This window comes from Oreochromis aureus, linkage group 17, assembly GCF_013358895.1.
Source record: "Oreochromis aureus strain Israel breed Guangdong linkage group 17, ZZ_aureus, whole genome shotgun sequence".
Lineage (NCBI taxonomy): Eukaryota > Metazoa > Chordata > Actinopteri > Cichliformes > Cichlidae > Oreochromis > Oreochromis aureus.
In genome coordinates this window covers 21201287-21223764 of record NC_052958.1, presented here as the reverse complement: position 1 = coordinate 21223764, position 22478 = coordinate 21201287, and the positions used below count along the sequence as shown (strand labels likewise).

Below are 22478 nucleotides of genomic sequence, written 5' to 3'. Positions count from 1 at the left end.
CCAGTGAAAATGCACAAGATAAAAAAGAAACACAAAATGGGAATCACAAAACAAAAATAAAGACTTGATAACAAGATACAACGGGATACTGGAGAGGCAAGAAAAAAATATTAAACCATGGAAATGAAATATTGATAAACCCCTTCATAGCATAAAACTCCCAACGAAGTAATAAAAATAAAAAACCTAAACCAAAGAATATAAACCAAACCTCACAATGACAGAACCACAGGCCGCTTCCACTTTTCCACTTTGACTTTTTCCAAATGATAGGCTCAGGTAGGGTAGGGTTACCACCAAAAATTCTATAGTCTCACAGATATCTTCATAACCACATTTAGATAGCAGTTTACTTATTTGCATGAGTATGATTATGATACATATTGGTACTACCATCACTGGTAAACTGCCTTAATTATGTTGAATTAAAAAGTGATATTCTGTTCTCCTCCTTTTCTCTGGGTACACTGAAATATAAAACCCGTACTCCCAAATCAGGACTTCATTATGTCAATTACTATCTAAAGAAAATGGTTGTGCTCATATTTAGTGTTTTAACTCCAGAGATTAGGATTCAATGATATGAAACTTAGTCTGGAGATGAACGGGGGGCTAAAATGTGACATTATGTTGAGAGAACAGGCTGCTGCGTTTCATGTTTTATACACACAGGTTTCATCATAAGAGTTTTTCCTCTCAGCCTCGAGACAAACACAAGTCCCAGAAGAAAAGAGAGCAGCAATGACAGAAGAAAAGAAGAAAAGGGCTGCCACCGAATCAACAACATTTGGTATTTGGTACATAATGAGACCATTAAGTCAAGATCACAGCAGAAATGTTTTAAAAAATGAATTAGAGCACCTCAAAAGCTTAATTTCCACGCTCTGTGAAAAGAGATAATTAAATTTGGATCATGAGATTGTTATTTTACCTCCACGAATTTAGTCTCGTGTCTATTTATTGTGTTTATTAGACATGTTTACCTTTAGATGCGCTCATTTGTGCTTCTGCTCTCTTCGTTCAATTTTTTACGCCTGTAGCTGTGAGTCTGTGAGTTGTGTTACAAACCTCATGCTTTCTGAAAATAAGCCATCACTAGAAGAGATATTACTGCCTCAACAGGCTAATACAGCATCAACAGCAGCAGTGGTCGGTGTTTATTTGTGTGTTGGGACTGACCGTCACGCCGCTGTCCGTCTGCGTCTCTCTGTAGGTGAAGTTGCAAACAGCCCAGGCCAAGTAGTACGTGGACATGCGGGGCGTCCGGGCAAAGTGATTGGTCAACCAGCCGTCCTCATCCGACAGCGAGCTGCTCTCCACCGGCATGTTGGACAGCGAGGTGTACTGTGGGTCGTGGCGGAGGGTGAGGGAGAATGTGGCCTTGTAGACAGGCTCATCAAAGCAGGGGAAGGCCTTCCGGGCATGGATAGGACTGAACTGAGTTACTGCCAAGTAGCTATGGAAAGAAAAAGGAATAATAGGATTATTACGAGAAAAAAAAAAGATTTTGTAAAGATTATACAAGATGACTTCTTAACATCAAGTCACCAGTGAACCACTTTCATTTGGGAAATGCCAAAGATGTATGAGTTCCATATAAGAGCTAAATGTGAAGGTAATACGACCCTTAACAGGTCACTGGCAACGTAGCTGATGTTTAGAGGTAAATAAATATAAAGAATGAGATATCAGCAGTTATGAATGCCAGTAAAAATGAAACAAAGCACCTCAATATCGACAAGTAAATGGAAGTGCTTTATACAGCACTTGAAAGCACTTTACAAAGTTCACACACATACAACTCTTTTGTTCTGCACATGCAGGACTAACAGATCCCAGTAACTGAGGGATGCATCTTTTTGTTTTAGTGGGTTTCAATATCCTCCCCAAGGACGCTTTGGCTTGCAGACTAGAGGAATAAAGTCAAGAACTACCTAAGAACTCGAACTATCAACCTTTAAATTAGAGTATGGTATGTTGAAAACTAAGGCTAAAATAACAAGACTGTGACTGTGAGCCTGTACCACACATGAGACAAACCACAGCTTCCTGAGGCCTCTCACCTCATAATCCACAGACCAATGTCTCATTGTTGTAACTATGTCACTACTGGTGCTGTTTCTGGTGCTGTTGCAGAATGCCACAGAGAAGACAGATGTCCGAGGACACAAAGACCTTTTCTGTTATGAATTAGAGGCAATTTTGAAAACAAGGAAAACTGTCCACTATTGTGTGGTGTGATTTTTTCCCAACGCTTCTTCCTCTCTCTTATAAACTTTACTGATTTCTCCTTTCCTGTTCAAACCAAACTGTCAACCAACCGACATTCAGTTGACATATCAAGTCTTGGCCATTGGCTTGAGTGCTGTTGGCCTTTTGGAGGAAAAATGTAGGCTTTAAACATTATTTTATGAGCCCAGTCATAGGAATGGTGTACGGAGGACCAACATAAGACCACAAAAAATAAGCAATTCATTAGGCTGATAACAAAAGACCCAAAAGATGAAGTCAAACAATATGCCCAAATATAAAATAAAAAAAAATAACAAGAATATAATATGGGAGTGCAAAGAGAGATGCACGACATTTGATTTGACAAAAACAGGAGAAAAAAAACACAAGGAAACTAACAAAGTAAAAAGGAATTAGAAGATGCAATTAATGGCCAATTTATGCTTCAGCGGAAAATCTACATTGACATAACCATGCCATCACCTTCCACGCTGATAAGTCATTGCTGGCTACGTCAACCCGACCTGCAGATACATTTCTTAGGAGGGGAAGGTCACATTAAATGGAAGGTTACAACATTGGATTAAGAGGGTTTCCAGTGGCGTAGGTTACAACATAGTTATGTCCAAGTTGTGCTTCAGTGGGAAAGCTGAGACATGAAAACTATACAGAGATGGGGGAAGACAGGCTGGCCACACCAAGCAGGAAAACCCCTGAGTATACTTAACTGAAGCAAAGTCCTGCCGTTTTAGTGCTTATGAATTCAACTCTCCATCTTATAGTAACGTGCTGTTATGCCTTTAGTCTTGCTTTAAATTAGAGGACCTCATGGGTGCATTCACCAAGACTAGGTCCAGAAAATTTGCAGTCTAATTAGGTTGAAGCACAGTGCCTTTATGTTGCCACAAGTCTTTACTTTTATTCCATTCTTCTCTTTTTCTCAAAGTCCTCTCGTCCTCCTCTTGATCCTATTTTTCTCCCTCCTTTCACCACATTTTAATCTCTCATTCCTCTCTCTTTCTCCATCCATGCTGGGGTCTGTGCATCCATACATGTGATACCTGAGTCAATCACAGCAGGCTGCTGTCATCGTCATCATCGCAGGAGAAAATGTGTTTTTTAAAGCAGGCGGTGAGAAAAAATGGTTGCTCGTTGTTCCACTACAGCTGCTCGTAATTTGGTTGAACACAATACTGCTGCCAGGGTTCGACTTCTCTCTGTGTTCACGTTGACTATAATTTAAATTGCCTTTAATTACCTGGATCCATTTGAGACCAAAGCTAGCTGTTCAGCCAGTGTTCAGATCATTCCTCTTCATGACAGTTTTCCCTGTAATATTGGTGCATTGTTTCAAACCAAGGGCTCAGGTTTCATAACAAAATACACAAAGAACTCAACTGTACTTCCATGTGCAACGTGAACAACTCTATGTTGGACCAAAACTGCCAGTAATTAAAAAAAGGAAATAAATTATATCAAAAAATGCTATTGAAAGTATTATTATTATTATTGTCATTATTATTATTATTATTATTATTATTATCATTATTAAATAATAAAAATAATAATAGTAATGGATTTTTGTTTTGGTTCTTTTAGGTTTAGGCATCAGTTAATGAAAATTGCACAGTGTTGCAAATTGTAAAAAAAAATAAAAAAAACAGGACCAAAAAAATCATTTATCAATGCCTAAATGAAATTCAGATTTGAAGAAATCAATTGGAAAACTACATAATTTAAATGAATAAATATTGGTAAACACATAAATCCATACCTAAATTTAGATATCATTTTGTTATCATTGTTTCAGTCCTCTAATGTCGTCTTCTTTTGTTCCCAATGCACTCCCCAAAGTCTTGAAGATGACTCACACATGCAGTCAAAGAGCTGAGATACAACAAACCAGATATTTTTCTCTACAGCTTCATCTACATCCAGAGAACTCTGGAATATTCTCTCTGGACATCTTGTACAACATGAACAGTCCTGTTGTCAGAGGTAAAGTCCACAGCCTGAATGAGAGTGACTCACAGAGGAGTATAAATACATTTTACACAAAGCAAAAAAAAAGAAAAAAATAGGACTGCTGCACTGTAGTCTGATGAAACCTCGCGTAGCTGCTTTGCTTTTTTTGCCTCAGGGCAAAAGCATGAAGCCAACCTGCTGTGTCTCCTTACATGTAACATAGTCAAACTTGTTGTAAAACCCAACAGAAACCAATTTCTCTTCACTGGGAACAAGATTGAAAATACTGGGACTTCGAAATGCTTCACAGCTGCTGTTAGACGTTTCGACAACCTTAGTGTTGAAACCTGCCTTTGAGTTTCTCTCTCAGCTCTCCGTTTCCAGCCTTACAAAGGCTGCTCTTTATTGGGGATAATATGAGAACAGATACTGTGGGAGTGAAATGCTGAGATTCTACAAACTTATCACTGCATGTCCCGATGATGCTGTGACTTGTTTGATCGCATATAATAAACAGTAAAAAGCCTATAATAATAGCAAATAGCAAAGACGAAAAACTAGACCAAGCAGTGACGTTTTGGATGGTTAGTGAAGTTGTTAACTTAATTTATTGATGTTTTTACCCCTCTGAGCATGGTTACTACATGGCTGCTCATTTAATAGGTCATGGCTCAGACAAGACAAGAAAAGAAAAGCACACACTGAGGGCACAGGCTGTAAAAGATGGGCATGACCACCGTGACACTAGCCATGGATGTTTAAATCAGTTCAGTTCTGGTGTAATCGGCTGGTGGTGAGAGAAACAGGACAAAGAAGTTAGGCAGAGATTAAGGAGTCTATCAGAGCCTCACATGGACATTAGAGGAACTGCGTCAATCAAACATGAATCAGCGAGGAAAAGACCTAAGAAGTGCCTGATGTGCTGTCAGATGCCATAAAAAAAGCACCAAAAGCAACAAAATTTCAACCCAGGGAGCCTCTGACCTGACACCATCCAGACATAAGTATTAGTAATTCACGTGTTGCTGCTTTCTGTGAAGTATTTGCTATAATAATGTGAATTTGATGTTCATATTAAAACTTTAGTTACTCTGAAAGGCGTTAAACTATCGGTGAGCCTGGGCCACACGTGCTTTTAAAACCTTTTATAGTCTGAAACATAAGTTTACTGAACAAACTGACAAATTTGTTTAAAAAATTAAGTACATGTTATTTTCCATGAATGGTTTTTAATTTGTATCGCATTTGCTAAATCGGGCATTTAAAAAAATGTTTTAAAATGTGTTGTGCAACTTATTTTGGTTTTTCTGATGGTGTAGAAGTCTCAAAAACTCATGAAAAGCTGCACTTATCAAATATGATAGACTAAGGGGTTAAAAACTTGCCTAAAGGTGCACTATGCATGAATTGTTCTGTAAAAAAAAAGCTATACAGAGGCAGAATTACAACTGAATAGCTTTTTAGGATTCATCGCTTTTCAAGAAACAAGGCACACAGCACTGCAGCACATTGAAAGGATGAGAGGTTCAGCCAACGCAGCAGAGGCTTGGACCTGGAGACATAATATTGAAGGGCTGTACGTCATCACTACAGAGGATGTGCAGATAATTCATTCATTTCACTGCATTCAGTCGCTGAAACTGCAGTTTAGGCTCAAATGCTCAGGTTGTGTCTGAAAGCGTTTGTACACCATCACATTAAACATATAACCAATGCAAGGGTATCACAGTATATCACACTCTGGTGGATTATTTGCCTGTCAGGAGTTTACAGAATATTAAACAAATATTTTAATCTCACCATCAAAAAAGTAAAAACTGAGCCAGACATTCCTGTTTTTTAGGTTAAACAATAAGTAAGGCTAAAGGACTAAATAGTGATTTGGGGCTATTTTCGTTTAACTATTTAAGATTTCCTTTTGCCGACTCATCCTCGTTAATATTCCCACAGAGGAGAAGCGAAGTGCAGTTATTCTTCCAAACTTTGCAGCTAGAATTATGCAGGACTAGGGAGAAACACCAATTAGCCCCCAGTTACAAGTTATCTTCACTTCACCTGCTTCAGTGTGTAAACGAGCTGCTGAGCCCTAACCGTGTGAGAGAGCGAGGACAGGACAGCAAACGTCTCATTTTTAAAGACCAAAAAATGTCCAGACAGCAGACACGTCTCCTTCCTCTTAGTTCTTCTCATTTCTTCATTTTCCATCTTTATTTTCTGTCCTTACAGCACAAAAATTTCTCCAGCTGCTGACAGACAGCTAGCGTTAGCCAAAATGTCGTTTAGTGACATCATTTGTAAATGCATAATAATTAATAATCTTTGTTTGATCGATTGTTGCGTGCCATGCTGGCTGCTCTGTTAAATCAGTTAATTACGGGTTAATATTTTTTGTTAGATAATTAGAACCATGAGTTAGATTTTAATGTATATACAGCAATTCTCTCTCTGATACATTGTTTGAAATCAGCTTTTTATTTACCAGCCGACAATCCTCCTGTCAACCAGTGATGACAGGGGGAACCAGTACTGTTGTACACGAAGTCTGGATCGACTCTCTATTCCAAAACGTCCAAGTCCTACGAGTAGTGATCCTACGTGTATTACCCAGCAGGCAATGCAGAGCTTGAAAGGAGTTGAAGAGTGAAGGGACATGATCGGTCCTAGTCTACCTCAGACTCGTAGGTTCCTGTTTTGAATGAACTGGTGTTCATGCAGCACTTTAAAAATGTTTCAGTGCTTTCATTCTGCACCCTTCATGTACACATTCACATTTTGATGGATGCATTGGGGGCAACCTGTTGCCCATGGACACGTAGAGTGGGGGAGCACTGACCTTTCGATTAGTAGATGACCTGTACCACTACCTGCTAACTTACCGCTAGGTTACTTTGTCTAACTGCGAGGCGGGATCCTCTGCAATCTACAGCGCTATCGATTGGAACTGCTGAATAAAATGCCTGGAAAGAACAAAACATACATAAATGTGTATTTGTGCAAGCACATACACAGATGTAAATGTAGGAGGCTCAGTCATGTGATAATGATGACACTAGTTGTCTTTTTTTCTGCAGCAGCTGACTGATGCTTCGACAGCATCAGTTCAGGCAGGCCACAAAGTTCATCTTAGAAGAAATTCCAGCCAATGAGCTGATGTCAGCGCCAGCCCATGACCACTGGCTCAGCGGGTACCTTTTTGCATTTCCACTCCCTCAAGCTGCTCTGCAAGCTGCTTTGAAACCCACCTCAAACCCAGCTTCACATCCATGCAGTGTATCTGTTCTCACCGATCCCTCCTCTTGCTGCTGCTCTCCCTGCCTCCTGCTTTCCTGTGTGGAAAGGCTCCAAGCCACTGAAGTGCTTATTGAAAATAATCTTTCTGTGATGTGTAAAAGTGCCTAAACACAAAGACACAAAATAATCTCTACCAGCTGCCAAATCTTTAGCGTTTAACGATACAAATCATAGCTTTCCCTTTTAACCCCAATTTGCTCCATTTGCCTCCAAAAATAAAATTATGTCATTAAGCGTGGTTGGTTAAGCAGAATTGCAGTGGCTTTAAATTACCCGTGAAGAGACCCTTAATTTAATTCATCATATTCGAATTTGCCCTGAACTTATCTCCTCTCTGGCTCTGATTTCAAAGCTTCAACACACCGAACTCACGCCTTGGAATAAATCCATACAGAATATGTGATGGTGTCATATGAAGCTGGATTTTGTTTTAGTCTTTGAACCTTTCAAACTTATCAAAGGAGAAATTTAAGGTGGAATCAGGGTTCAGGGGGTTAAAGGATAATCTTCTGAAGTCGAAGCCGACAGGTCGGCCGCCTGCAGGGAGAAGTTTTCACGGGAAGCCATTTTTACTTCGACTTTTTTCAAGTTTATGAAACGGCATCCGTGGCGAGATAATCCACAATAAACACGGGCAAACTTTCTGTTTCCTCTGGATTTCTTTTAGCCGAGCTGAATGTTTCCATATCTGAGCTTCGTTACGTTTGTCTGTCAGTCACCTGACAGACACAGGAATAAGCTCAAACCTGAGGAAATAATCCCTGTGAAAACTTTGTTATCACAATGGTGCATTTTGCTCCCGAAGTTTGTGGAAGGAGAGATGAAAGGAAGGAAACAGGAGGAGGAGAGTACGGGGTGTCTGTGCAATTCAGGTGGAGTAATAAGAAGAAGAGAGGACACAAAAAAAATCCAAAAGGAAGATGATAAAACGAAATTGTTACTACCAAAAAAAAATGGGAGTAGGAGAGGGGACAAAGATGAGGGTTGGAGCAGAGTGTAAGTAAGGAAGGAAGAAAAAGCAGAAAGCAAAAGGCATACAGGAGACAACAGAGGTAGGACCAAGATGAGAAACAGCTGTAACAAAGCAGTTTGGATGCTGAGTGAAAGAAAAAAAGAGGGGGCAGACGATGAGAAGTAGACACTTGGAGTAGGAGGGCTGGGAAAGGAGAAGGAGAAGGAAAAGACAGTAAGCAGAAGAAGTGGAAAAGAAAAGTGGAAACAGGAGGTGAGGAGAAAGGAAGGGAAGAAGATAGAAGAAAAGAACCTGACACATGCTATGGAGACATGATGACCAAGGGGAGCGGGGAGAGAGGAAGAATGGACGAAGGGAGGGAGGAGGTGACGAAAGGGAGACAGAGAGAGAGAAACCGGGAATAATAAAGAGAGGGTGAGCGAGGCCGACTGGAAGAAAGAGAGAGAGAGAATAATGGAGAAAGCCTGAGAGGGACGAGATAAAGAGAGTATCTATTAAAGAGGAGGATGAGTCTGTAACGTGCACACACACACACACACACACACACACATACACAACACTAACGTGACACCCAGCAGGTTGCCAACAGTCACTGCTGCCAAAGTAACGCTTGTTGTAACAGTAATCCTGATTGACAAGCAGGCCTATACCGTTGCCCTGGACAACGACAACAGATAAACAAACACACACACACACACACACACACACACACACACACACACACACACACACACACACACACACTCATGCATTAATGCATGTGACAATGCTTCGCCTCCAGAAACGCAGCAGAGATGGAAATGACATCATTTCCTGCTGTAATGTTTCCCAATATATTGTCTGGGGACACCACCGAAGAAGAGAGCAGGTGTGTGAATGACACATCGAACACACATCGAACACACACACACACACACACACACACACATAGAGGAGAGACAGAAACACACACCTCATTTAGATTCACAGATGTGAGTGAAGGGGAAACTGTTGAGTCAGGTGCTTTTCACAGTGACTGTGTTTCATTTCTATATCCATCCTCACACTCTCCATCACACAGACACACACACACACACACACACACACACACACACACACACACACACTCACCAAACTGGACACAGTGATCTCTTTAACCAATGTCTCAAATTGCAATTCCCTTCCTTCATATTGAAAAGACTGCTGTGTGTGTGTGTGTGTGTGTGTGTGTGTGTGTGTGTGTGTGTGTGTGTGTGTGTGTGTGTGTGTGTGTGTGTGTGTTGCTGCTATACTTTTACACAGGAAGCCGCTGAAGAGGCTGATTCATCATCTTCGGTGTAAAATATGCGACTGATGGGTGAGACAGTGTGGCTGGGTGGAGGCGGAGGGGGTGGGGGCGGGGCTTAGTTTGTCAGATTTCAGTTCTCCAAGTGTATTTAGGTAACAAGAAAGTAGGAGGCAAGGATGTACAAGAAAAAAGGAGATTAAGATAAAAATGATAATTAAAAGGATGACGATAAGGATATCATCATCTGGCTTCCTGCTCCTCTCAGTCGTACTCGGGCTGTGAGCCACTGGAGGAACATGAAAGCATTTTACAAAGTCATGGAGAAAACCAGCAAGAGTATAAAACCAAAGTACATCCTTCTCTCAGCAACAGATGATTTTGAGTTCTCGGTGAGTTCTCCAATACAGGAATCTGATTGGTTGTGTTATGAGGCATGGGGCTGTGCAGTAATGACAGATCACAATCCGATTTCAGTCAGGAACCCTAAAGTCAGAGGAACGTTATTTCCACATGCTGTCATATATCTGGTGGTCTGGATCTACTCTGGGAGCTCCCGCAACCTTCCACTTGCAGGTGTGCTCCTATATGCCTTCACTAAGTTGGAGTGAGCTCCAGCACTGAACAGAACAGCCACTGTATCAGTGCCACACAGGACAACTGATTGTGAGGCACAGAAGGAGGAGCTGGTGTGAAGGTGAAAAAGTGTTCACAACACTGTGCAAGAGTCTTGAGCAACAGATCCCCAGGCTTTCTGAAGGTCTAAAAAGTTTTTCTTTGGACATGGACTTAACACAACACACTACCGACACGTCGACAATCTACCAAAGAACAAAATTTAAATTGTATCTTTATCTTTGTTATAACAAGCCTGTCACAAAACACAGTTTGTTTCCATTTCTTTAGTTAAAAATATGAAAAATGTCAAAGAGGCTCTGCCATGGTTTGGGGCTACATTTAAGTCAGTGGTGCGTGAGATCTTGTTAAAACTGATGGAATTATGAGCACACAAAAGTACCGTCAGATTTTGATCCACACCATCTGGAAAGTATGTCAATGGTAATGACTTCCAAACACAGTAAACACAACACAAAGGAATACTAATAGTCATGGACTGGCCTCCCCAGAGCCAAACTCAAACAACAGAATGGAACATTAGTTTGCTCACCTGAAGAAAACCAGTTCTGCAACTGTGGATGGAGGAAGATAATGATGCTTGTTAGGTAAAGTGTGATCAGCTGTGTGTGATTACCTGCCTCAAGAGTGTCACACAATCCTCAAAGGAGAGAAGGTGATAATCAGCTCTCAACTACTGCCACACATGTAATTGAGAATAAAAAGGAAATAAAGAACAAGGGAGTGTCCTGCATCCAGAGCATTTATGTTGTTGTTGTTGTTGTTGTTGTTGTTGTTGTTGTTGTTGTTGTTGAAGCAGACAAAGAAACAGACACAGCAAACAGAACAAAAGGCAGGAATATCCAAAGAAGAGCTTTGAATGTGCTTCAAGAAGCCTGGCAAACTATTTCCGAAGACTATTTAAAGAAAGCCGCCTCAGAAAGTTCAGACTGTGCTGAATAATATCAGTGGTTGTACAAAATATTGATTTTCAAGCTCATTACAAATGTACAAACTGTTTTTGCCTCGTATACTACATTTTTAAATATGGTTGACAGAACAATTCGATATGATTGGATGTAGTATGACTTGTACAAGTCGTCTGCGTGTGTTTAATGATGAAGAACCTGTTACTTGGTAGATTTTCTGGGTTGATTTTGAGATGAAGGACTTCATTCTTCCATCTACATGAGATCAGAGAAAGTCAACATGAAGTGAGCTGACCTTGAGTTAACCTTTCCTCAACTTTGATCTGCGTGATTGTAACTACTACCAGTGAGAGCCAAGGATATTGTGATTAACATCTGAGGTTATGGTAAATACATTAGAGGATTACTTAAGCAACCATAGTCTGGAATGTTCTATAGCAACCAACTATTAGCTACAAATCGATCCATGATGAAGGAATGTGGACAGACCTCCCTCTTCCTGGCCATTTCTTCTTCCAGGGCAACAGTCTTATTGCAGTTCATGAAATAGTGAGGACATTTAATCTATTTAATGTGTTCCTGGAATTTCCCCCTTCCACCATTTGCATGAACACAATTTTTCCATCAGACCATTTTCATGTCTACTGATTCATGTCCATGTACACAAAGTGAATATTTTCCACTTTTAGAGGGCCAGAAGTCTGCATTTGGAAGCAGAGGAGTGGGTGGCATCATGAATGTTTTCACCACTCACACCAGAGACCATGGTTTGACTGCCAGACTTGACACATTTTTTTTCCATATTCTATTTTTTGGTACATGAGCTTTGTCATGAATATTTCACATTTTGCTATGAGACTGGGGTTTCCTAGGGAATACTGAGGTCTTCTCAAGCCATTCCAAGAGGCTTAATCTCCAGTGTGTTGTGAGTCTGCAGCTGCTCCTATATAGACAAGTCTGATAAACCTCCCATACAAGGTGCCCAAAAGGCATCCTAATCTGATGTCCAAACTTACTCCTTTGATGGAGAGGAGTAGCAGCTCCACTCTGAACTCGTCCTGAATGGCTAAGCTGATCACTGTAAGGTTGAGCTTAAAACCTTTTTTAAGCAAGCTAATTTCTGACACTTATATCCAGAGTTTCTGACTATGAATGAAGTAGAATAACCAAGCAGCCAAAAGCTCGAATAATTGTTGTAGTTAAGTCTAGGACCCCAACTGTACTTGTAGGCACACTACAAACTTCAAGCAACCGTTCACCAAAAGGAATAATTACTCATGAAAGAATAGAATAATGCATTTGAACACAGAAATGGTCCTTGTTCTCATCCTTATACACTGGGAACAAGGATCATGGAAACAGGCAAACAGGATGATGTGACAGAAAGTTTCCAAGTCTTTACTTGGGGAAAAAAAAGTCTACATCACAGAAGAATCTATAATGGTTACACAAATCAGGAAAATGAGCATTAGAATCTGACAGGAGACAGTATTATATATACACACTGTGAGCCAATTATACAATGAGACACAGGAGGGAGCAAAGCACAGGTGAAAAAGACAACAGCAGGTGAAGCCAGTAAAGGTTGGTCAGATAATGAGAGAGGAAGGAAAAAAACAGGAAGCAAAAGTAGAAATGAGACCACAACCAGATAAAACAGGAATCCAAAACTCAGCATAACAAAAACCTTGGCCATGGAAGGCCTCCCTGCCACCGAGTCAGGCTGTAAATTACACGGGTGTCTAACCAGATTTGACCTTTGATATATAAATGTCATCACTCCCTCATTGTATCCTATTTCAGTAAAACTTAATCACAATGTGAATGTGAAATCTTGAGTTATTGCCAAAAACATCTTTTGCAAGCTCACAGGGACCTTGACCTTTTACTACGAAATGCTAATCAGTTCATTGTTGAATTTAAGTGAATGTTTGTGCCAAATTATATATTAGTAAATATCCCTCAAGGCATTGCTGATATATTGCTTTCATATATGAATTAGATGCAGGATGGTCAGTGAGCTTGACCTTTGTTGCAGAGGCTTAAAAAGAACTCGTGCAAAAATGCATTATATCCAGATCAAGCTCTGTGCAAGCACGTGAAGGCAGAAGCAATTTTACACAAGATAACATGAAGAAGTTGACCTCATTTATTCTTTGCTCACTTCTACTCAAAAAGAGCAATTTGGATATTTTCGTAAACTTCAGACAGGAATTTTTCATCCTTCCTTCCTAAGAATTTTATAAGTTTTATCTTGGGTGTCTTAAAAAAGATGTACTTATGACTTAAAGCTTCTATTTGCCGTCGAGACAGATCAACTCACCACAGATCATGTGTTTTGGCTTCATGGGATCCCCATGGATATCGTTTCTGATCGGGGTCCTCAATTCACTTCCAGCATGTGGAAGGAGTTCTGTTCTTAGCCCAGGTTAGTCTCTCCTCTGGGTTTCATCTTCAGACTAATGAGCATACCGAGAGAATGAACCAACCCTCCGATGTGCAGTATCATCCAACCCATCCACCTGGAGCAGTCAACTGGCGTGGGCTGAATACGCTTACAATTCACCCACTTCATCTGCAACTGGTCTCTCACCTTTTGAATTATCTTTGGGCTAGCAGCCCCCTCTTTTCCTATATGTTGAAGGTGAATGCTCAGTTTCTTCAGTGCAGAACCACCTTCACTGGTGTCGTCGGCTTTCCGAATCAGAATCGTAATCCTTAAGGAAATTATATGAGGAGGGATGCAGGCGGCAACCAAAGAACCTCGCTATCATCCAGGCTGAAAGGTTTGGCTTTCTACAAAAAAATGTTACATATGAATCTGGCAAATTCTCTCCAAACTCTATTGTAACTAGGGGTGTGAATGTAATGCGTTAATTGCAATTAATTATGTTTTTTTTTTTTAAATGACGCGTTTCAGAAAAAAAATAACGCTTTTAATCGCACTTTGCATTCCAAGCAAATGGGAACTTTTGTCAATGCACGATTTCCTGGTATACCGATTACAGTGATCCAAACATCAGAGCTACAAAGCCTCAGAAGGCATCGCATTGGTAGGACTGATCAGAGACAAGTTTCTTTCAAAAGACTACTTGACGGAAGCCTTGATAAAAGCAGTGTTTCGTGCAAACTGTGCAAAAAGGAGTTTGCATGGCACCGAAGCACTTCAACCTTGCGGTACCATCTAAATACAAAACATGTTGCAGCGAGCACAGAAACTGTGGGAGCTGTTAGCGCTCGCAGTACGAGAACCAACAAAAGGTGTTGGCAGCCCAAACTTATTGAAATGACTGGCTTCAGGACCAAAATCAGTAAAGCTGGGCAGACACTGTGCGATTTTTTCAGTCGCGCGATTCAGCTCCTGCTCAAACTGTACGATTGACTCGCAGGGGTTACAAGTTCATAGGTCACGATGCAGGGTCTCACACTATACGGCCCGATGCTCTGATGCGACCTGAGTGCTCACACTGTGCGTCCATAAAAATTAAGGTTATAACAGAAAATCTGTCGCTCGCTCTCCCTCTCTGTCTCTCACTCACAAAGACACGCACATCACCACCATCAACTTTGCTAAAGTGCTAATGAAAAACATTGATCAGGCAGCTGTGATTGAGCAGCAATGTAAATCCAACTATTTTCACGGTTGTTGTGGTCGTGATAATTTTGTGAGGCCACATCGAAAAGGCTCGGATGAGCTTTCCAAAGTCCTACAAGTGCCTCCATCGCTTGTGTCCAGATCACACGCTGCACAGCCGTGCTGCTCCGTCTTTTCACCGACATTTATGTGTTTGCCCGTGCGCAGTGTGAGCGGCTGCGGTGACACCCTCATGACGGTCGGGAGGATTTCAAACCTGTTTGAAATCCTCCCGACCAAGCGATTGATGATCGGGAGCTGGTCGTGAGGTGTTAATCGCTTCTTGTTACCCCACGTATACTACACAATGCACGACGCACGATGAAGGCCAAACTCGGGCCGATCACCAAAACGGTTGCACGACTCAAAAATCGGCTCAAAATGGGCCAAAATTCGCACAGTGTAAGCCCAGCATTAGTCAACATCGGACAAACTTACAAATTCTCTTGGAAAATGGATTGCTCTGGACTGTTGCAGGAACAGTGTAAAGATGCCACCACAGACAAAGAGCCTCCTCCTCTCTTCATTGTCTTCAGACTCTGATTCAGATGAGGAAGCCCTGTGTAACAGGGCCCTGAGTTTGTACAGAGCAATATCCACCATCAGCGAGACAGACCGCCCACTGCAGTGGTGGTCCAGTCGAGCAGCGACCCACCCACAGCCGTCTGTCCTGGCCCGCAAGTATTTGGTTAGTCCTGCCACTTCTCTCCCATGTGAGAGACTGTTCTCACTTGCAGGTCACATAGTAACAAAAAAGAGAGCTGCCTTGAGCTCTGAAAATGTGAAAATGTTTCCCTAAATAAACTGGGTTTTTCAGTACACGTGACACCGCTTTCCCAAAAATCAGCTACATATATATTTTTGTTACATCGATATTCCAAACTGCAGTTGTCATCGGGGAAGACAGGATATATCCTGAAGAGTTTTCCAGTCATTCACAGGCCACATAAAGAGAGATAACCATTCACACTTTCACACCTTACTTATATGTATTTAGACTTCCTAAGGAACCCAGAGTACCCAGAGAATCCGGAAAGAATCTGTCATAAACAGGCACAAGGAGAACTCCACACTGTCTGCATTTGGGTTCTCTAGTTACACAAAACCTTTTAAAAAAAGGAGTAGATATTACCTAACCCAATCCCAACCTTTAACCCTAGCTCTGTTGGTTAGGGGATGGTGAGGTAACAGCTGAGCACAATCATTTCTACCTAAAACCAGTCGGAGCGGGCACGCTGCGTAACTATTTTTAAATCCCTGTAGAACCGGAACCACGTAAGCTAGCGCAATGATTTTTTTTGCATATGAAACCGGAGGAGTTGTACTTACATCTTATGCCATCAGCTTGCCCTAGGTCACGGTTTCCTTCCACATAAAGCTTTGCAAAAATTGCATAAAAAGCACTTGCAGCAACAAAAATATAATATTCCAGAAACACGCTTTGCCAATCCGATCAGCTGTTCAAAACACTTCCTACGTTGGAATAAAAGTCAGTGCAAACAATCACATGTCCACCATTACTTGCCCGAAACCGGAAGTGACGTCATTTTGCGGAAAAATGTAGTTTTTTTACCTTCGGGGCCTTATAAGCCTACACTGGTGTTTTTAAAAGTTATGTTTGACTTTATGCTTTTCTGAATAGTTTCTGGGATGCTTAGAACTCAAATTGCACTGCTGGAAATAGTTTATTTTGATGCATATCCTTTTTTATTGCAAATTTGGATTGTAATATTTATTTTCGTTTTTCCTGCAGTATATAAAAATTGGTGTATCTCAAAAATAAAACTATGAAGACACTCATAATAAATTTCCTGTGGTGGGAAACTATTTTGTGCAACTTTTTTGTATTTACAGTTTTGAGGGATAAACCTCTTAAATTTCTCTAAGTAGAAATATATGGAAAAAAACCAAAAACGATTTTCCATTTTTTTGTACTTTATTGCACTTTTTTGCAATTTATGTAGTTACTATGGACTTAATGCATACATATTATTAAAATTTGGGCTATAGTAGTTGTATTGATGTACAGCAACTTGAAATGCTCCCAAAAACTACAGCATGTAAAAATATAAAGATAAGCTCTGGCGGACTTGGTTCTATGGTAGGTCTTAAAGGGTTAAAAAGTCTTCAGCCATTTTCTTCTTCCTTACCTGGAACATCCAGATTCTGCTGCTTCCAGCTGGTCTTTGACTCTAAACCATTCGTTGTTAGACTGAAAATAGAAGTGTCATTTTTGAAGGGTGTGGTTTGTGGCTCAGCTGCAGCGGAGGGGTGGAGCAGTGGGTTCAGGGTGCGGTGTCAGGGGAGGCTGACTCACACATCTGACCTCATCATCTAATCGGGTCTCCCCTGTTACGGATGTTGCCGGGACCGAGGCAAGAGTGATGTGTGCTACAGAAACAGGGCAGCTGGAAAGCTGCTCCTTTAAAAACTGAAAAATAAAAAAGGTGCTGAAACACTAAAACACTGTGATTGTCAGGTCCGTCATTGTCAAAATCATTAAGACCGTATCCCAAACCTTTTTATGTCTTTAAAACATTCAAAAAACCAAATTCCTTAACATTAGTCTGGGACAGCATGCTTTAAACATACAGTCCAATTATATCACAGTGCTTGTCTTGAATAGCAAATATCATATACTGTGCATTTAATGGTGTTGATGGTCCAGTAACCTTAATCTGCTTAGGCCCTCAGTTACATAAAGACAAAAAGGCAGAAAACACCAACTTTCACACGTCACATTTCTCCCCTTTGCATGCATCTACACAACAGCTAACTCTGACAGAAGCTTTCACAGCTCTGCACACAAGATTGTTGGATAACCTGCTTTGGAAAGTTAGTGCAACTCTTTGAGTTTATGTCTGATGAATGCAGTCATCAACTGAATATAAAATTCAACCTCTGTGGGCTACTCTTTGAGAGACCAGAGGTTTACCAGTAACTTTGACCTCAACATCCTTTATGAAACAGGAATATTTCTATCTAACTTTACTGCACTCAATGTAATTGTTGTTGAGATATTTCCCTCTGAACCAAAGTGGACAGAAAATCTGTAAGATCACAGTGTTAGCATGGGTAAAAATTAACAGGTCAAGAGAGTCAAAGGTCTTTCTCAGGTCAAAATCAATACTGTGTGTTTGTGAAGACCTCGATTCCACAGCAGCTCCTCCTCCGCCTCCTGCTCTGTGTATTTTTTTTATGTCTGTAAAGTCTCAGAGAACGAATGAATTTATTAACTTGCTTCAGCTGAGTGCCATGTTAGATAGGTTACCCTCTGACACACACACTGCAGAGTGGGTGAGCACAGTATTGATCTGAAACATCTCATCTCAGCACCGGATTACTCTATCAGAATGAAGGAGGGAGCGATCAGACAGCAGAGCCAGGGAGAAGCTGCTGATGAGGAAGACATACGAGATGAGGTAGATGTGTTAAACCAATCGACTTCTTTCAAACCTTTATTAAAATGTAGTCCCACACATAACCTTCGTTAACCATTTGTCCCTTCTGTTAATGCTCCAACATCTCTGTTCCTCAACCAGCTCTGCCTCGTTAGTAGCCTTACCCTTCCTCGTTAACGGTAATTCCTCTCCTCGTTAAAGAAAGGCAGCTCTGCAAAAACAGTTTCAGTGTAATGAAAAAAGTTCCTCATAGGATCTGAGAAGAAGAAGGAAAAAAAAGCTCAGCTCTGGGGTTTTGGGTTTCCTTTAGAAGTCTGGGTTTCAGGAAGAAAGCACGTATCTGGCACACTTTCAGTCCAGTGGGGACCCTCTTCAGGAAAATTATCCTCCTGATGAAGTGTGCTTTATATAGAAATAATATACCATCATTTCATCATACATACTGGATGGTGCTAGTTCATAATGTAGCATTAGTTAAATTCGAAAATGTCAGTGTTCGTTATGCATTAACCTATGGAGTGTCAGCGTGAGCAGAACCCAGACCAAAGTTAAAGTGCAGCATAGTGAACTACATTTCTGAGTTCAGTGTTATTGTAATGTATTCACTGTGTGTAAAGCTAAAAATGTACAGGGTGGGCCATTTATATGGATACACCGTAATAACATGGGAATGGTTGGTGATATTAAAGTCCTGTTTGTGGCACATTAGTATATGTGAGGGAGCAAACTCCTCAAGATGGGTGGTGACCATGGTGGCCATTTAGAAGTCGGCCATCTTGGATACAACTTTTGTTTTTTCAATAGGAAGAGGGCCATGTGACACATCAAACTTATTGGTAATGTCACAAGAAAAACAATGGTGTGCTTGGTTTCAACGTAACTTTATTCTTTTATGAGTTATTTACAAGTTTCTCTTTGTTCACAGCCATTGACATGTCGAAGAGGTTAACACGTGAGGAGCGGATCGAAATTGTGTTGATATCTGGTGAACGCAGTAACCGCATCATTGCAGCAGATTTCAATGCAAGACACCCTACGAGACCACCCATCTCCCAGGCTACAGTTAGCAAACGGCTTGCTAAGTTTCGTGAAACTGGTTCAGTGTTGGATTTGCCAAAATGTGGACGCAAGAAAACTGTCACTAATGAAGAAACATCAGTGGCTGTCCTAGCTTCATTCAGCAAGAGCCCACAGCGTAGCACTCGCCGCATGTCACTGGAGAGTGGCATTAGTCGAACATCCCTTCGGCGGATATTAGCTACTCACAAATGGCACCCTTACAAACTCCAGCTACTGCAGCATCTCAACGAGGATGACCCAGAACGGCGCACAGAATTTCCAGAATGGGCAAAACAAAAATTGGAACAGGACCCTCAGTTCACGCAGAAGATTTTGTTCAGTGATGAGGCATTTTAGTCAATTTTTAGTCAATCATTTTTTAAATTATGTCTTGGACAACAGTTATGTTTAACCTGCAGCTTGGTTCCATTGATTCAGATTGTTTTAACTCGGGTCCGATTTACCTTGTGCGATGATTCAAGTGACGTGTTTAAAAATCTGCAGTTTGTTTAATTTAAGTCAAAGTGTTATGTAATCTCTCACTGCTCGATTGACTTGATTGTTGTGTTACATCATTTGAAAAAATAGTGATCATGCCACAGATGTTACATTATTGGGTGGGCCATTTATATGGATGCACCGTAATAACATGGGAATGGTTGGTGATATTAAAGTCCTGTTTAATATCACTAGTCTAAAAGGGAACTAGTCTAATCATTTCCAGCTTTATATACAAGAGCTGCTTTGTGTCTTAAGAAAAAAAAAGTCTTGTGCTGGTCCTGGTTTATAGTCCAACTGAAACTAACCACTTTTTTTGATTGGCCAACTTTTGAAATCACCAGTTAGTGTGGGCAAGGTGTGTCATGTTTACACATTATGGTATCAGAATGATCCATCACTCCCAGCCTCTCATTTTTTTTAAAGTGCAGCACTCTTATGAGGTTACATACAAAGTTCAGCAGAGTTTCCAAATGGAAAACCATAGACTTGCAAACAATAAAAGCACAACTTAAGGCATCACTATGCCTCCAACTCCTTAATGTGGACTTTGGAGGACTTTCATACAGGACCATTATCTCTCAGCAGCAGCCAGTATTGCTCCATCTGGTACATGTACAATTGTGGTCTGAAGTTTCAATCCACTCATCGTGGACAAGAATGTCATGATGATTTTGGGCTTTCACTGATTTCTTTGAAGAGTTTCTTTTCCAGGGTGGAATGATTATACAGCATACATTTTGAATTACTTTAAAAACAAGAACTGGGTGAAAAAGTTTGGATTAATTTTACACCTACATCTCTCTTAACTTGACGAGCCCGAGGCCTTTTAACTTCTCATTATTGATCAATATTGACTACAGCTGGTAGTATCTCTTTGTAGCATTACGAAGGATTTGTCTGACAGTGCTCATCGGATTGATCAATACTCAGAACAATGGGGAAGTCCAAGAAATTCTGTGGAGATCTGACATGGAGAATTGTAGATTGACACATTTTGGGAAGCCCTCCTGGGGCCATTTCTAAACAAATTCATACACACAAATGTAGTTTAATTTGAATTGGACAAGTACAAGTTATTTAGATTATCGAATTCTGAAAGAAGGACCAAACTGTTACCCTTAGATGAGAGAATATTGGTTTGGATTTTCAGGAAAAACCAAAGAACCACCAAGGTTCAGAACTGCCATAAACTCAGCATCATTGTCTACAATGAAGATGCATGATTTACAGTTCTTCTACCCAGGCAAAAGAACAATTCAAAGAATTAATAAAAAGCCCCAAATTAGCCTGACATTCATGTCCATGATGAGTGGATAGGAACTGTAGGACTGCTGCTAAAGGACATTGTGTGCCCGTGCGTGAGACACAGGCAAAATTTGTCAAAACAGCATTAAACACCACAGAATGAGAAGGTATGGTGCTGAGAGAGCGTACTGTAGCAGATATAATATACTTAAGTATTCCGAGCAGTTTGAAAGCTGAAGCATTTGCCAAAAGTGATTACTTTTATATGTTGAACTAATTGTTTCAAAGTTTAACCACATTTAACATGAACATTTAACAATGTGACACAGCATATGGCAAAATAAGGAAAAATATATGACTGTGGAAAGCCTTTAAGAATACTTAACACTATAGATGAATATGGGAATGATGATGCAACCACTTGAAAGCACCAAAAAAAGTAACAAAGCACTGAACAACACAAAATGTTAACTTCAGAGCTTGTGTGAAGTAAAGCTAAAAAAAAGATTCTTGCAATGTGTTTAAAGTCGATGTTAAAGAATAAATTGTGTCAGGACAGTCATGAAAGATCCCCTGGGAAAGAAAACTAGTGCAGTGAATGTGACAACACTCTGGTCCAGTTTCCTATACGTTAGCTGAGTATTGATGTGTCAGTTTTTATCCCTATGCGACGTCACGCGTCATGTGAGCAGCAGACGGCGGGTCATCTCTGCAGACGGGCAGAATCGGCCGAAATTAAAAATGCCTTCACTGGGAGACGACAGTAACTGCAACATCAAACTCATCTTTACATCATTTGCATAAAGATCAGTACTAAGCTAGAACAGTGATACTGTGTGTGTGTGTGTGTGTGTGTGTGTGTGTGTGTGTGTGTGTGTGTGTGTGTGTGTGTGTGTGTGCTAATTAATTCACCCACTCCCAGCATTTTAAGCGTTTAAGCCAAGCCTGGGGTTTATAGTAACTCTGGATATTAAGCAAATCTCATAGTGAAGTGTGTGTGTGTGTATGTGTGTCTGTTTGTGTGTGTGTGTGTATTAGCATTAGCTGCATTGCTGTATCAAGCTAATCCTTAAGATAACAGTGAGCTTTGTGCACGCACACACACTTTTGAGCAGACTATCACTTGGACCGTCCCTGAACACCAGTATTGTGTTTATCTGACATTCTGAAGCTCTTCTCAGAACACAGTTATTGTTTTTAAATAATAACCAGCTGTGGTTTCTTTACCATGTGTCTTACTGCTTTGCTGGTTAGTCATCAGATTAACATATTTAATGAGCTCACACTGGCAAATGTGTATATGACTAACATCCTGTTAGTCATATACACATTTCATAGTACCATGAGTCTCAGTCCCACAAATAATCTA

At 40.6% G+C, this 22478-nt stretch overlaps 1 protein-coding gene across 2 annotated transcripts in view; it reads right to left on the bottom strand.

Moving 5' to 3' along the window:
* Positions 1 to 22478, bottom strand: part of trhde.2 (thyrotropin releasing hormone degrading enzyme, tandem duplicate 2) — a 222734-nt gene that overhangs the window by 192915 nt on the left and 7341 nt on the right. For both annotated transcript variants that reach the window (XM_039600662.1, XM_039600661.1), the window contains exon 3: positions 1180 to 1456. In XM_039600662.1, coding sequence (XP_039456596.1) covers positions 1180 to 1456 — 277 coding nt within the window. The remainder of the gene's footprint in view (positions 1 to 1179; positions 1457 to 22478) is intronic.